The 16,604-nt window shown below is 46.4% G+C and overlaps 1 protein-coding gene across 1 annotated transcript in view; it reads left to right on the forward strand.

The window, feature by feature from the left end:
• The window catches only part of LOC140411021 (uncharacterized), a 399,297-nt gene that overhangs the window by 371,517 nt on the left and 11,176 nt on the right, over positions 1 to 16,604 (forward strand). Inside the window, exon 46 of the mRNA XM_072499979.1 lies at positions 9,637 to 9,702. Coding sequence (XP_072356080.1) covers positions 9,637 to 9,702 — 66 coding nt within the window. The remainder of the gene's footprint in view (positions 1 to 9,636; positions 9,703 to 16,604) is intronic.

A 16,604-nucleotide genomic window follows, 5' to 3' on the forward strand; every position in this document is an offset into this window, starting at 1 on the left:
CAATGGGAATCAAGCGGAAAACTCCGCAGGTTGGAGTCATCCCTGGCACAAAAGAAAGTGGTTGCGGTGGTTGGAGGTCAGTCATCTCAATTCCAGGACATCACTGCAGGAGTTCCTCAGGGTAGTGTCCCAGGCCCAACCATCTTCAGCTGCTTCATCATGGGGTCAGAAGTGGGGATGTTCACTGGTGATTGCACAATGTTCAGCACCATTCGCGATCCTCGGATACTGAAGCAGCCCATGTGCAAATGCAGCAAGACCTGGACAATATCCAGGCTTGGGCTGACAAGCGGCAAGTAGCATTCAGGCCACACAAGTACCAGGCAATGACCATCTCCTACAAGGGAGAATCTAACCAACTCCCTTTGACATTCAATGGCATTACCATCGCTGAATCCCCTATTATCAACATTCTGGGGGTTACTATTGACCAGAAACTGAACTGAACTAGTCATATAAATACTCTGGCTACAGGAGGAGGTCAGAGGCTAGGAATCCTGCAATGCTTAACTCACCCTGAACTCGCCAAAGTCTGTCCACCACCTAGAAGCTCGACACCATCCAGGACAAAGTAGCCTGCTTGATTGCTCCCCCTTCCACAAGCATTCAATCCCTCTACCACCGACGAACAATATCCACCGTGTGTGCCATTTATGAGATCCACAACAGAAACTCATCAAGGTTCCATAGGCAGCTTGTCCAAACCCACAATCTCTGCCATCTAGAAAGACAAGGGTCTGGAAGACACATGGGAACACCACTACCTGGAAGTTCTCCTCCAAGCCACACATCATCCTGACTTGGAAACATATTTCCTCACTGCTCAGTAAAAATTCTGGAACTACCTTCCTAACAGCACTGTGGGTGTACCTACATCACATGCACTGCAGCAGTTCAAGAAGGCAGCTGACCACCACCTTCTCAAGGGCAATTAGGGATGGGTAATAAATGCTGGCCGAGACAGTGATGCCCACCTCCCATTAATGAATAAAAAACATTCAGACTTGGACTGTTAAGTTGCAAGTAACATTAAAGGCACACAAGTGTCAGACAATGACTATCTCCACTCTATCCATGCCTCTCATCACCTTGTACACTTCTATTAAGTCACCTCTCTTCCTTCTTCGCTCCAGTGAGAAAAGCCCTAGCTCCCTCAACCTTTCTTCATAAGACATGCACTCCAGTCCAGGCAGCATCCTGGTAAATCTCCTCTGCACCCTCTCCAAAGCATCCACATCCTTCCTATAATGAGGTGACCAGAACTGGACACAATATTCTAAATGTGGTCTAACCAGGGTTTTATAAAGCTACAGCAAAACCTCGCGGCTCTTAAACTCAATCCCCCTGTTTATGGAAGCCAACACACCATACGCCTTCTTAACAACCCTATCAACCTGGGTGGCAACTTTGAGGTATCTCTGTACGTGGACCCCAAGATCCCTCTATTCCTCCACACTTCCAAGAATCCTGCCTTTAACTCTGTATTCAGCATTCAAATTCGACCTTCCAAAATGAATCACTTCACATTTATCTAGGTTGAACTCCATCTGCCACTTCTCAGCCCAGCTCTGCATCCCGTCAATGTCCTGTTGTAATCTGCAACAATCCTCGACACTATCTACAACTCCACCAACCTTCGTGTCACGGCATACTTACTAACCTACCATTCCACTTCCTCATCCAAGCCATTCATAAAAACCACAAAGAGCAGTGATCCCAGAACAGATCCTTGCAGGACACCACTGGTCACCGACATCCAGGCGGAATACTTTCCATGCACTACCACTTGCTGTCTTCTTTTGGCCAGCCAATTCTGTATCCAGACAGCCAAATTTCCCTGTATCCCATGGTCCCTGACTTTCTGAATGAGCCTAGACAGTGAATCAATTTTTGACACCTGCTGAGAATGAGCACTGTACAATTCACCATTTCCTTGCAAACGTGTAATAGCCTTTGAAATGCAAGTAGATCTTTGTGCGTAATGTTTTCTGCTTCAGAACACAAAAGAAGAAAATGATTAACTGAGACATGTGGCGTGGGTTTGTGCCAGCGAGTGGTGGGGTAACACCCCCGCTAGTGTGTGGCGGGGTAACTGGCTCCGCCAGTGGGTGGCGGGCGTGGGTTTGTGCCAGTGAGTGGTGGGGTAACACCCCCGCTAGTGTGTGGCGGGGTAACTGGCTCCGCCAGTGGGTGGCGGGCGTGGGTTTGTGCCAGTGAGTGGTGGGGTAACACCCCCGCTAGTGTGTGGCGGGGTAACTGGCTCTGCCAGTGGGTGGCGGGCGTGGGTTTGTGCCAATAGTTCCTCACACAGCAGCTCCTCAACCTCCACTGAGCTGTTAGGGGAAGGGAGGGGGTTGAAACAGAAGGCAGGCACTTTTCCACAGGGCATGAAAAAGCAGAGAGCTTTACTAATAATTCAAAAAGTAAAACATATCTACCAGGAGCTGGGTAAAATGGGTCTGCCAGTGACCAGGGAGCAATTTCCCCACCTTTCTGTTCAGGGAGGGGGATAGTGTGTGCCTGCACTAACCTAAAAGGAAGAAACAAACAAAAAGTTTGCTTAATACTAATTGCAACCTAAGTGCAGATAATTCTTTAAATGAATTAGATCTTTAAAACACCAAAGGGTTTCCTTTCAGTGCTTCTCAGAACATTGATTGACAAGTTTGGTTCATTGCAACACAGACCTGGTTAATGTCAATTGTTAAGCGGACTCTCCAGTTGTTGCACCAACATGTCAATGGTCCTGGGCTCAATTCTCCGCCGTTGGGATTCTTCGTTTTGCCGGCAGCCCGGGGGTTTCCCGATGGCGTGGGGCTGTCTCACATTGAGAAACCTAATGACCCGCCGGCGAAACGGAGAATCCCGGCGGCGTGCGGGACGGAGAAACCCGCCCCCTATCTCTGACAATACGCAGCACTCGGCACAGATACCCAGGGTGGGATTTTCCAGTTCCGCCCACCACTGGGATTGTTCAGTTCCGCCAGAAGTCAATGGACATTTGCCTGGCCTGCCGTATCCCCCCGCGGCAGGTCCTGGGATTTTCCAGACCATCCCACCAGCTGGATCTTCCGGTCCTGCCAAAGTCAACCCCTTGCAGTGGGTTCTCAATAACAGGGCGGCAAGCCACGCAAAATCCCATAGACTGTGATCGGACTGGAAGATCCCGCCGGTGACCATTGGCTCACTGCATCCCCCATCGGAAAATCCATGGTGTGTGTGTGTGGGGGGGGGGGGGGGGGGGGGGGAGAATCCCAGTGCTAGGTTGTAGAGCCAACTCCATGGATAAATTTAATATATTAATGTGAATATGTAACATTTTTGTGCAACACTTTTTTCAGACATTTGAAATAATCAAGTTATGCAAACCTTCGGGCCTGATAAACTGATTTCGATGAGGGAACTAAATTAAATATCTCCAAATTTACAGATGATACAAAGTTGGGCTTCGACTACATCCTCAAAGAATTCAATGAGGCTTGTGATGCATGATCTGCCCTCACAAAGCCATGCTGACTATCTTTAATCAAACTATGTTTTTCCTATCTCTCAGAATCCTTTCCAGTACAGAATCCTTTGCTCACCACAGACGTAAGACTGACTGCTTTGTAATTCCCAGGGATTTCCCTATTCCCTTTCTTGAACAGGGGAACAACATTCACCTCCCTCCAATCATCCGGTACTACTTCATTGGAGAGTGCGGACGCAAAGATCATCGCCAACAGCGCAGCAATCTCCTTCCTCGCTTCCCGTAGTAACCTTGGGTATATCTCGTCTGGCCCAGGGGACTTATCTATCCTGATGCTTTTCAAAATTTCCCGCACAGTCTCCTTCTTAATATCAACCTGTTTGAGCCTATTAACCTGGTTCACGTTGTTCTCACAAGCAACAAGATCCCTCTCTCTTGTGAATACTGAAGCAAAATATTTATTTAGGGCCTCCCCCACCTCCTCAGACTCTAGGCACAAGTTCCCTCCACTATCCCTGATCGGTCCTACTCTCACTCTGGTCATCCTCTTATTTCTCACGTAAGTGTAGAACGCCTTGGGGTTTTCCGTAATCCTTCCCGCCAGGGCTTTTTAATGCTCCCTTCTAGCTTTCCTAAGTCCATTTTTGTTCCTTCCTTGCTACCTTGTAACACTCTAGAGCCGTTCCAGATCCTTGCTTCCTCAACCTTAAGTAAGCTTCCTTCTTCCTCTTGACTAAAAACTCCACCTCTCTTGTCATCCAAGGCTCCTTCACCTTACCATTCCTTCCTTGTCTCAGTGGGACAAAACTATCCAGCTCTCACAGCAAATGCTCCTTAGACAACTCCCACATTACTGTTGTGCATTTCCCTGAGAACATCTGTTCCCAATTTATGCTCCTCAGCTCCTGTCAGCAGTATAATTTCCCCTCCCCGAATTAAATACCTTCCCATACTGTCTGTTCCTATCCCTCTCCATGACTATGGTAAAGGCCAAGGGGTTGTGGTCACCGTCACCAAGATACTCTCCCACCGAGATATCTGACACCTGGCCTGGTTCGCGGCCAAGCACCAAATCCAGTATGGCCTCCCCCTAGTCAGCCTATCTACATATTGAGTCAGGAATCCTTCCTGGACACACCTGACAAAATCTGCTCCATCCAAACCATTTGCACTAAGGAGGTTCCAGTCAATATTAGGGTAGGTGAAGTCATCCATGACAACAACTCTGTTACTTCTGCGCCTTTCCAAGTCTGCCGCCCAATCTGTTCCTCCATCTCTCTGCTACTATTGGGGGTCTAAAGAAAACTCCCAATAAAGTGACTGATCCTTTCTTGTATCTGACTTCCACCCATACTGACTCAATAGACAAACCCTGCTCGACTACCTCCTTTTCTGCAGCTGTGATGCACTCTCTAATTAACAGTGCCACTCCCTCTCCTGTTTTACCTCCCTATTCTTCTTAAAACATCTAAACCCTGGAATATCTAACAACCATTCCTGCCCCTGTGAGTTCCATGTCTTTGTATGGCCACAACATCGTAGTTCCAAGTACTAATCCATGCTCTAAGTTCATCTCCCTTATTCCTGACACTCCTTGCAGTGAAACAGACACACTTTAACTCATCCCACCGAGTGCAACTTTGCCCTATCAACTGTCTATCCTTCGTCACAGACGTCTGCATACTATTTCTGCCCGTTCAACAGCTACCCTATTCTCTGATTTGTAGCTCTGGTTCCCATCCCCCTGCCAAACTAGTTTAAACCCTCCCAAAGAGCTCGAGCAAACCTCCCGCCCAGGATATTGGTGCCCGTCCAGTTCAGGTCTGCCACATTAAACATTCATTCCCTCCACCATTGGCGTACAATGATAGCAGATGTGTGCCATCTTTAAGATGCACCAAGGCAGCTTCAACAGCACCTTCCAATCCTGCAACCCCTACCGGCTAGAAGAACAAGGGCATCACTCTGACTTGGAAAAATATCACTGTTCCCTTACTAGTAGAGGTTGAAAGCCTGGAATTCCCTAAACAGCACTTTGGTATACTTACACCACATGGACTGCAGCGGTTCAAGAAGACAGCTCACCAGCACATTCTCAAGGGAAATTAGGGATGGGTAATAAATGTTTACATCCCTTAAATGAAGTAAAAAAGAAAAAGCAGTGCTCCAGGAAGGTGGAAGCAAATGTCTCAACAACAACTAATTTGGAGAATGGAATTCATGAGAGCAAGGCAGTCATCATACCTCTGTATTCTTTCACTAATGAGTAATGAACCAAGGGTGTCCTGGGATGCCCACTAAACATAGTTGGTTTTCAGGACATTGTGGAAGTCCAAACCAAAGGATTCTTAATTGTTGCAGAGAGAGCTGGTAAGTGTTTTCTAATCATGAATAGTTTGTTGGTTTCCCACCTAAAAAAATGAATTGACCCGCAAAAATATGTTTGATTTCACAGCAACCAGGCTCTGTTCCTTCATATGTTTATTAGCAATGGCCTTTATCTGAACTTTAACGGTCACAAACAGCCTGTTGTGAATTGTAATACAACTGCAGTATTCAAACAAAATTCAGTTGTTTTCAAGTCAAATGCAAATGTACTGAAGGAGTCTTTTTAATTTTAGATGAGAACGAGATGATCTGGTTTCCCTCAGTACATATCAGTCACAGAAAAGGGGTTAATGATTTCAAAGCCGAGCCATACCTCTTCCTCTTTGATCTGTACTAATACCAATGATCTGTACTAATTCCAAGCATTGTCTGGCATCTTTGAATTTGTCTATATATATGTTTCTGGAACAGACCTCTTCAATCACCCGAGGAAGGAGCAGCGCTCCAAAAGCTAGTGACATCGAAGCAAACCTGTTGGACTTTAACCTGGTGTTGTAAGACTTCGTACTAATACAAAGGAAGATCAGGAGATGGTGTTCATATTTAATCAAAGCAAACTCACAATGAACCACTTCGTCCTGTGAAAGGCCCATCAATCAAGATAGGTTTTTATAGTCCTAAAGGGTTACCTATTGAGAAGCAGCACCTATTTCTTCAGAACACCACCAAATCTTATAGGTGGGAGCTGCTGATTGAACAGTTGCAAAGACCACGTATGGAAGCACAAGAAATTGATGGCCTAGTGGTCAATATTAATTATTTCTAATAGTCGAGTCAACTTTCTATTTGGCAACATTTGGTAAGCAAACCACATAGGATTGCCAGGTTGGTGGTGCCATGGGGGAGTGCCAGGGTATCACCTGCCCTGTCCCCAATCAACCAGGGGTCTCCAATGGCCTACGAGATCCCCCAAGATGCCGTAATGCCTGGTTCATGTTTGTGCCCTGGGGAGGTCTTGCAGGTGCGGCCGTAGAGACCTCGGGTGAATCCAACATCTGGGGAGAGACGTTAGACTCATTTAAATATGCAGATCTGGATCTCACCCAGATTGCACCGGGCGGAGGCAGTCATATGACTCACGATCAGCCCGATGTCTGGCACTGAGTCACGTGATTCACCCGTTGAGCAAATTGGGAGTCGTTGAATCACGCCCATGATCTTTTGCCCCAGGAGAGGAGTTTGTGAAGACACCTCGCAGTAAAGAAAAGAAGCTGAAGGTTACCGTAACATTCTAAATGGATGTGGGAACAATGAGCAGTTTTTGCAGAGGAGAACAGAACCCAATATTGTGTCCAGCAAGACTTGACCATGAATGGCTGAACTAGTTATAATCATTTGCTGTTGCTGAGAGTATTTCATCTGTGGGGTTTTGGTGGGTAAGCTAAAGTTCCAAGTGAGAAGAAATAAGAAATTGAGAAGAAGAACCATCTCTGGCTGCTCCCATCTGCATAGAATCATAGAATTCCTACAGTGCAGAAGGAGGCCATTCGGCCCATCGGGTCTGCACCAACCCTCCAAACGAGCGCCCTACCGAGGCCCATTCCCCGCCTAATCCCCATAATGCATCCTTGGACATGAAAGGGGCAATTTATCATGGCCAATCCACCTAACAGCACGTCTTTAGACCATGGGAGGAAACTGGAGCACGTAGGGGAAACCCACGCAGACACGGGGAGTAAATACAAACTCCTAAGGCCGGAATTGAAACCGGGTCCCTGGCACTGAGGCAGCACTGCTAATCACTGTGCCACCGTGCCGCCCTCCAAATCCTGAGTGCCACCATCTCGGGGAGGGGAACAGCTACCTCTCTATCCGTGAACTGCCTTTCATTTCTTAGCTGAAAGGGAAGTCAACAGCTTGACCTTTGTACTCCCTCCCAGTGTCTGGAGGCTGGATATTGGCCAACATGGTGGATATTTAACCTGCTGCCCCTGGGTGGGAGGGCAAGAGTTCCTAGAAACTGCGATTTGCTTTACCCTCAGAAAAGGCCCCATATCCTAATGAAGTGGTCATCTGAATGCTCATTCTCAGTTTTCTAATGCATTCTCTGGATATGGCATCACTGTCATGTATTGCCCATTTCTAGTTGCCCAGGTTCAGAGCAATAACTGGGTATTTTGTAACTTCGGAAGGCAGTTAAAAGTCAACCGCATCGATGGGAGATTGAGATCTCCCATCGGCAGCACGGTAGCATGGTGGTTAGCACAATTGCTTCACAACTCCAGGGTCCCAGGTTCGATTCTGGCTTGGGTCACTGTCTGTGCGGAGTCTGCACGTCCTCCCCGTGTCTGTGTGGGTTTCCTCCGGGTGCTCCGGTTTCCTCCCACAGTCCAAAAGATGTGCAGGTTAGGTGGATTGGCCATGCTAAATTGCCCTTCGTGTCCAAAATTGCCCTTAGTGTTGGGTGGGGTTACTGGGTTATGGGGATAGGGTGGAGGTATTGACTTTGGGTAGGGTGCTCTTTCCAAGAGCCGGTGCAGACTCGATGGGCCAAATGGCCTCCTTCTGCACTGTAAATTCTATGATAATCTATGATCTTGTACAACTCAAACCAGAAAGAAATGGCAGACTTTTACGACTACTTATATTTTCACTTCCGCTGTGGTACAGGTTTTCTTACTGCCAAATTTTAATCTTTAACTGAATTAAAATCCTCAAACTGACACACTGCGATTTGAACTCTGACCTTTGGTTCAGGCCTTTATCCATCTGGTAACACAGCCGCTGCACTATCACAGCCATTAACCTGCAAAGCTCAAAAACCAAGGGAGGGATTCCCCGTCGGCCCACACCGGAATCAGGAAACGCAATTAGGTGGAGAATCGGTTCCAACGCCAAAATAGTGGAGGGTGTAGGTTTCACGCCAAATCGCAATTCTCCGTCGCGTCGACAGTGGTGCCAATACGTTGCAGAACGCACGTTAGCAGGTCTGACCTGGTATTCGCCAGAGCATCTGCAATGCTCTGCCTCCACTGGGGCGAATTCCCGACGGCACGGCTCACCTGCTCTTTTAAAAGTCGTGAAACAGGCGCCACGCTGCTGAGGGAGGGAGAGGGGTGCAGAAAGTCTCCACCATCGCCATAGTGCACTGACAGCTGTGCCGCTGACCGGGGGGCTTCTGCCAGGGCCGGGGGGAGAGGCAGGGGGTGGCCAGGAGGTCGGGATGGACAGGCATGGAACACCATCGCCGCAGCCGGCAAGGCAGCCATGCAGCTGCGCATGCCGCTGATTCGCCACTGTGAACTTAGGGCCACGTCATATGGGTGTGCCCCCGGGCCACCACCCCAGGTGCCCTCTGGCCCCAGCCAACCCATCAGCGGGACAGGCATGCTTCTGTGCAACCAGTGCCATCTTGTTGGCTGGGATGAGTGGTGTGGGGAGTGAAGTGTGTATGTGCGGCTGCAGCTTGTTAGCCTCCGAAGTGTAAATCACAAATCCGGTGAGTCCCATATCGTTTCTCATTGGAATCGAGTTTGTTTCACGTGGCACCGGTGCTAGCCCCTCAATGGACGCTGAATCGGTCCAGATGCCGCGGCAGTTCTGCTGTTGCGGAAGTCCATGAATCCTGCACTGGCGTCAACACTTAGTCTCAGGAACAGAGAATTGCGCCACATTACTTTTGCTTTTATTTTATTTCCTTTTTGGATTGCAATGAAATGACTGTTAACCATCAAGCACAGACTTAAAACCCACAACTTGATTTAAAAACCCGAGAGCAATAGCTGGTGTGAATGAACCAACGTTGAAAATATTTCCTACTTTTTGAAAAATCTCTACAGGTACCATGAAGAAATCACCGTCATCGTTGTGTCGCAGCGCAAGCAGCTTCAGAAGTCTTTTACCAGGTATTGACATTGATAAATAAATTGTTGCCTAAAATCTTTTGGTCAAGTATATATATCCCTTTATGTGGCGATATATACTTGAACTGTTTTGCCATCCATTCGTAACCAGCCTTCCTCTCCCCCTCCTGCGGCCCGAGCTGACATGAAGGTCGTCGTTCAATTTTTCTTTGTCGGTGAGCAGCTTTTTCTTCCTAATGACTACAATAACAACTTGTATTTAAGCAGCACTTTTAATGAAGTAAAATGTGCCAAGAGACTGAACAGAAGTTCAATAAAACATTATTGTGCACTTGATCAGAGGAGGTTTTAAGTCCTAGTCAGGCAGAGTCATAGCATCTTTACTATAGCACAGGGGTCCATTGCGTCCATGCTGGCTCTCCATCGAGCAACCCTGGCAGCTCCATCCCCTGCTCCAATCCTGCAGATAAACTTTTTTTTTTCATAGAATTTACAGTGCAAAAGGAGGCCATTCGGCCCATCGAGTCTGCACCGGCTCTTGGAAAGAGCATCCTACCCAAGGTCCACACCTCCACCCTATCCCCATAACCCAGTAACCCCACCCAACACTAAGGGCAATTTTGGACACTAAGGGCAATTTATCATCGCCAATCCACCTAACCTGCACATCTTTGGACTGTGGGAGGAAACCGGAGCACCCGGAGGAAACCCACGCACACACGGGGAGGATGTGCAGACTCCGCACAGACAGTGACCCAAGCCGGAATCGAACCTGGGACCCTGGAGCTGTGAAGCAATTGTGCTATCCACAATGCTACCGTGCTGCCCTGTTCTTATCTCTCTGTCTCTGTGTGGGATTTTTCTCTGATCACCTGATACTAGGCAACAACAGGTTTTTCTACTTTCTGTGTTTACTTTAACTTCCCTAAACTACTAACCACTTGGTAACCCATCTCTTCACTTCAAGGGTGGTAAAACCTCATTAAAATGCATGCATGTGACTTCCGGTGACGGCCATGGAGAAATCAACCCCCCTCGCCCAGTCTCTTTCCCTGTCAGGAAATGGAAACTGTTTTTCTTGCTCCACCTTATGAAATGAAAATCGCTTATTGTCACAAGTAGGCTTCAAATGAAGTTACTGTGAAAAGCCCCTAGTCGCCACATTCCGACGCCTGTTCGGGGAGGCTGATACAGGAATTGAACCGTGCTGCTGGCCTGCCTTGGTCTGCTTTCAAAGCCAGCGATTTAGCCCTGTGCTAAACAGCCTCTAAACCTATCAATCTTGTACTCCTCAATCCCCCATTAATCTATGGAGACCAAATCACAATTTTTCTAACCTAATTTTGTAGGAAACCCCCCCTGATCCCTGGAACCATTCTGGTAAATTTCTTCTGAATCCTCTCAAAGGCCCTCAGATCCTGCCGCAAGTGTGGCCACTGGTGAACACAATACTGATCATCCTAGCTGATGTTATTACTGGACAAGTCAGATCCCAGGTGGAACCTGTCTTGATAGATCATACTTTTTTAAAAACTGTGGAGGTTATTTACTGAACAGATTCACAAGAGTCTGCTGTGGGCTTTTTACAAAACAATAAAACATTTATTAAATAGGAAACATTAACTATATTACACAAGACAACAAAAAGGTTGGAAAGATTTCAATACAGAAACCAAGGAAAAACGTGAAACGAACTCATGCTATCCTTTTTATCCCAGCAATAAGACCATAAGACATAGGAGCAGAATTAGGCCACTCGGCCCATCGTGTCTGCTCCGCCATTCAATCATGGCTGATATTTTCTCACCCCCAGTCTCCCCATAACCCCTGATCCCCTTATTAATCAAGAACCTATCTAACTCTGCCTTAAAGACACTCGGTGATTTGGCCTCCACAGCCTTCTGCGGCAAAGAGTTCCACAGATTCACCCCCTCTGGCTGAAGAAATTCCTCCTCATCTCTGTTTTAAAGGATCATCCCTTTAGTCTGAGATGGTGTCCTCTGCTTCCAGTTTTTCCAACAGGTGGAAACATCCTCTCCACGTCCACTCTATCCAGGCCTCAACCGTTCCTCATTCGACAAGCTCTTCATGCCAGGGATCATTCTTGTGAACCTCCTCTGGGCCCTTTCCAAGGCCAGTACATCCTTCCTTAGATACAGGGCTCAAAACTGCTCACAATACTCCAAATGGGGTCTGACCAGAGCCTTGTGCAGCCTCAGAAGTGCATCTCTGGTCTTGTATTCTAGCCCTCTCAACATGAATGCTAACATTGCATTTGCCTCCCTAACTGCCGACTGAACCTGCACGTTAACCTTAAGAGAATCTTGAACAAGGTCTCCCAAGATCCATTGTACTTCTGATTTCCTAAGCATTTCCCCATTTAGAAAATAGTCTATGCCTCCATTCCTCCTTCCAAAGTGCATAACGTCACACTTTTCTTTCCACATTGTATTCCATCTGCCACTTCTCTGCCCACTCTCCCAGACTGTCCAAGTCCTTCTGCAGCCCCCCTGCTTCCTCAATACTACCTGCCCCTCTCCAGATCTTTGTATCATCTGCAAACTTGGCAACCGTGCCTTCAGTTCCTTCTTCTGGATCGTTAATGTATATTGTACAAGGTTGTGGTCCCAGCACCGACCCCTGACACACACCAATAGTCACCGGCTGCCATCCTGATAAAGACCCTTTTATCCCCACTTTCTGCCTTCTGCCAGTCAGCCAATCCTCTATCCATGCCAGGATCTTACCCTTAACACCATGTGCTCTTAACGTATTTAACAGTCTCCTATGCGGCACCTTGTCAAAGGCCTTTTGAAATCTAAATAAATCACGTGCACTGGTTCTCCTTTGTCTAACTTCCTTGTTACTTCCTCAAAGAACTCGAACAGATTTGTCAGACATGACCTCACCTTGACGAAGCCATGCTGACTCAGTCCTATTTTATCATGCAATCTCATCTTTAATAATGGACTCTAAAATCTTACCAATGACTAAAGTCAGGCTAACCGGCCTATAATTCCCCGTATTCTGCCTCCCTCCCTTCTGAAACAGGGCTGTTACATTAGCCACTTTCCTGTCCTCTGGGCCCCTCCCTGCCTCCAGTGATTCCTGAATGATCACCACCAATGCCTCCACAAGCTCCTCAGCAATATCCTTATAGACTTAACACTCCAGTGAACAGGTACCTCTATTTCCAAACCAATGGTAGAGCTGGTTCAGTTGCAAAGAGGTTTATTTTCCAGAACACTTCTGAAGATTCACTAGAAATTCTTCTACAATTAGTATCTCCCTTGAGATCTAGAAAACTCACTCTAAATTACAAGTCCCTTAAATTTATTTAATTAATAGTCTGGCATCATTTTCAGCTAGAGAGTCCTAGATCATCCTTTCTTCAGTCTATGGTATAACCATGACATCTGAAACTAAAACTGCTTTTCTTATCTCTTGGTCTCTGTGTGGGACTTTTCGCTGACCATCTGATACGAGGCAACAGCAGGTTTTTCTACTTACTGTGTTTACTGTAATTTCCCAAAACTACTAACCCCTTGGTAACCCATCTCGACACTTCAAGAGTCATAAAACCACGTTAAAAATACATGCATACAAACAGGGAATGGAGACTTCCCGGCTCCCCTTGAAAAATACACTAAAATGAAACCAAACTCAGATTTCACCTTTCTTAACACGCAAATAAAACTATATAAATTAAACTTGAAGCTGTATCTTGTTCCTAACACTCAAAGAATACTCTTGTTGTGGCCGAACCTGAGCTTGACAGAGGTTCAGCACAACTTTCAACTCGGTCTGTGGGATCTTCCAGTCCCACCTACTGGTGGGATTTACCAGTGCCACTGAAGTCAAAGGACCTTTGGCTTGCTCACTGTATCTGCTACGGTGGGGCTGGAAAATCCCAACCAATGCCTCTATTTCTGAAGTGCAAGATCCCATAAGCTTTTCTAACCGCTCTTTCAATCTGTCCTGTCCTCTTCAAAGATCTATGCACATGAATCCCATGGTCCCCTTGTCCCTATACACTCTTTGGAACTGTGCCATTAAGTCGGGTTTGTGTCCCCTTAACCCTAATGCATTACAGCATCCTTCTTTGTTAAATTCCACTTTTCACTTTTTCAGTTGCCCATTCTGCGTGTTTTCTGTGTCCTAATGTAGTTGATTGGTATTCTCCACACCATCCATCACACCTCAAAGTTTGGTAGCAGCAGCAAATTAAATTTTTTTACTCTGTTTCCAATATCTTGGCCATATATATCAATAAAAACTGTTGTCCTCACAATGAACTTGGGGGACACCACTGCCTGCCACCCTCCAGTCTGAAAAAGCACCATTTCTTACCACTTTCTGTCCTTAAGGAGATTTCCGATCCATGCTGGCACTGACTCTTCTATCTTCAATTTTGTTAACCAGAATGATATTTGAAAAATTGCCAAACACTTTCTTAAAATCCATGTCGACAATATCCATTGCATTTCCTTCATCAACCAATCCAATCTTAAAGGAAGACAGGGAGGTGGAAGGGTTTTGGGAGGGAATTCCTGAGCTTAGGTTTTCGGCAGCTGAAGGCACAGCCGCCAATGGTGGAATTATGAAAAACTGTTCAAAGTTCCTGCCACTCACTTTTCTCCCTGTTACTTTCCAGAATGAGGTGATTCAGAATGACACCACTGTGTTACAGTTCTCATGCTTATAATCAAACCCTTCCAAGACACCATTCCTTCCCAACTCTGTAACCTCATCCAACCCTAGAACCATCCGAGACCATAGAATGCCGACAGTGTAAAATGAGGCCGTTCAGCCCATCGAGTCTACACTCCCCCAGTCCATCCCTGTAATCCCATAACCCCCCCTAGCCTTTGGACACTAAGGGACAATTTAGCACAGCCAATCCACTTTAACTGCACATCTTTGGACTGTGGGAGGAAACCGGAGCATCCGGAAGAAACCCACGCAGACACGGGGAGATTGTACAAATTCCACACAGTCACCCAAAGTCAGAATTGAACCTGGGTCCCTGATGTTGTGAGGTAGCAGTGTTAACCACTGTGCCACCATGCCGTCCCTTCATGCTCCTCCAATTCTGGCCTCCTGACCATCCCGGAATTTCAGAGGGCATTTAAGAATCAACCACATTGTTGTGGATCTGGAGCATATGTAGGCCAGACCAGGTAAGGACGGCTAATTTGCTTCTATAACGGACATTAGTGGACCAGATGTGTTTTTACATTATTAGACTTTAGTATTTATTGAATTCAAATTTCACCATCTGCCATGGTGGGATTCGGACCCTGGGTCTCTAGATTACTAGTGCAGTGACAGTGCCTCTATGCCAGTGCCTCCCCCAGCTATAGTAATGCCAACTGGCCAAAGTATTATCATTCGGTGCACCTTAAACCCTGCCCTTACCCATTGGCCCAGACTTACCAGTAGAACAGCCTGCATAGCCTTGGTGATACTCCCCTGATCGCCACACCATCCCCTGCCCGATTGTTTAACCTGTTGAGTTCAACTGTGGTGACTGAATGTAGACCTGGCAAAGTCTTGATTTAGCTATATGGCTTGATGCCACATCTGCTGTCTTTACTCACAATATAGACTGTGGGTATATTGTACTGTGTTCACATAGTAGATTGGAATGAGCAGAATAATTGGAATGCAGGCAGAGAAACTGCAAGAAACCGGTCCCAAGAGATGAAACAGGTCAGGTTAGCAAATAGTGACCAAAATGTGGGTTAATATCCAACTGGAAAGGAAGAACGTCTGTACGATAAAACACTAGAACACCAGATTGGATTGACTGAGGTTTTAGAAAGGTGGGGAGTGACCTAACTAGCTCAGGTGAGGTGCAAGGAGAAATTTGGTGTTCAGCGAAAGACCGTTGTTACTAATGTACAAAAGGTACAGAATAAAGAGAAGAGAAAGGCAACTATGAGGCCAGAGTTGTCCGGCCGTTGCGATTCACTTTTCCCGCTGACAGTGCATCCCCGCCAGTGGATGTTGCGGCAGCGTGGGGTGGTTACAGTGGGAAATCCCACTGACAAGTGCCGGGAAGATAGAATCCCGTCACCAGTGAATGGCGTGCCGCAGAGGTACACATGGCTGGCAGACCGGAGAATCTCGCCCAGAATATCACAGCGATGTAGTTAGAAATCAATTAAATTTAAGGACGGACCTTTAGAACAAAAATGGTACTAAAAGAAGAATATGAGAAAGGAAGAGGTTAGAGCAGGATAACAAAAGGAAAGGGAGAACAAAATACTAAAACGAAAAGAACAGTTAAGTTTTTTAGAAGTATGTCAATTTATAAATTCCCGGCTTGGGTCACTGTCTGTGCGGAGCCTGCATGGGTTTCCTCCGGGTGCTCCGGTTTCCTCCCACAGTCCAAAGATGTGCAGGTTAGGTGGATTGGCCATGCTAAATTGTCCTTAGTGTCTAAAAAGGTTAGGTTGGGTTACAGGGATATGGTGGAGGTGTGGGCTTAAGTAGGGTGCTCTTTCTAAGGGTCGGTGCAGACTCGTTGGGCTGAATGGCCTCCTTCTGTACTGTAAATTCTATGATTCTATAAAGAGAATTGATGAAATGGTGCTGGGACCAGAGAGGAAACTTATAGATGATCAAAAGGTGACAGAGGGATTTGATAAATATTTTACAACAATCTTTACGAGAGGGACTATCAACGATGAGGTGAATCCTAAAATGATAAGACCAAGCTAAGTGATATTATGATGGCTTAGAGACAGCATTTAGCTATCATTGTTAGTTAGGTTAAAGGAAGACAAAATATCAGGATCCAACCGAATATATCCAAGGATCCAGAGAGAGAAAATTGCCAAGGTCCTAACAATTGTATTTCAAGAATTTGTTGAGCAGTCAATTGAGTGTCCTTTTAAAAATAATTATGTCCAACAGTTTAAAGTCCATGATGGTGAAAA

This window comes from Scyliorhinus torazame, chromosome 4 (genome assembly GCF_047496885.1).
Source record: "Scyliorhinus torazame isolate Kashiwa2021f chromosome 4, sScyTor2.1, whole genome shotgun sequence".
Taxonomy (NCBI): Eukaryota; Metazoa; Chordata; class Chondrichthyes; order Carcharhiniformes; family Scyliorhinidae; genus Scyliorhinus; species Scyliorhinus torazame.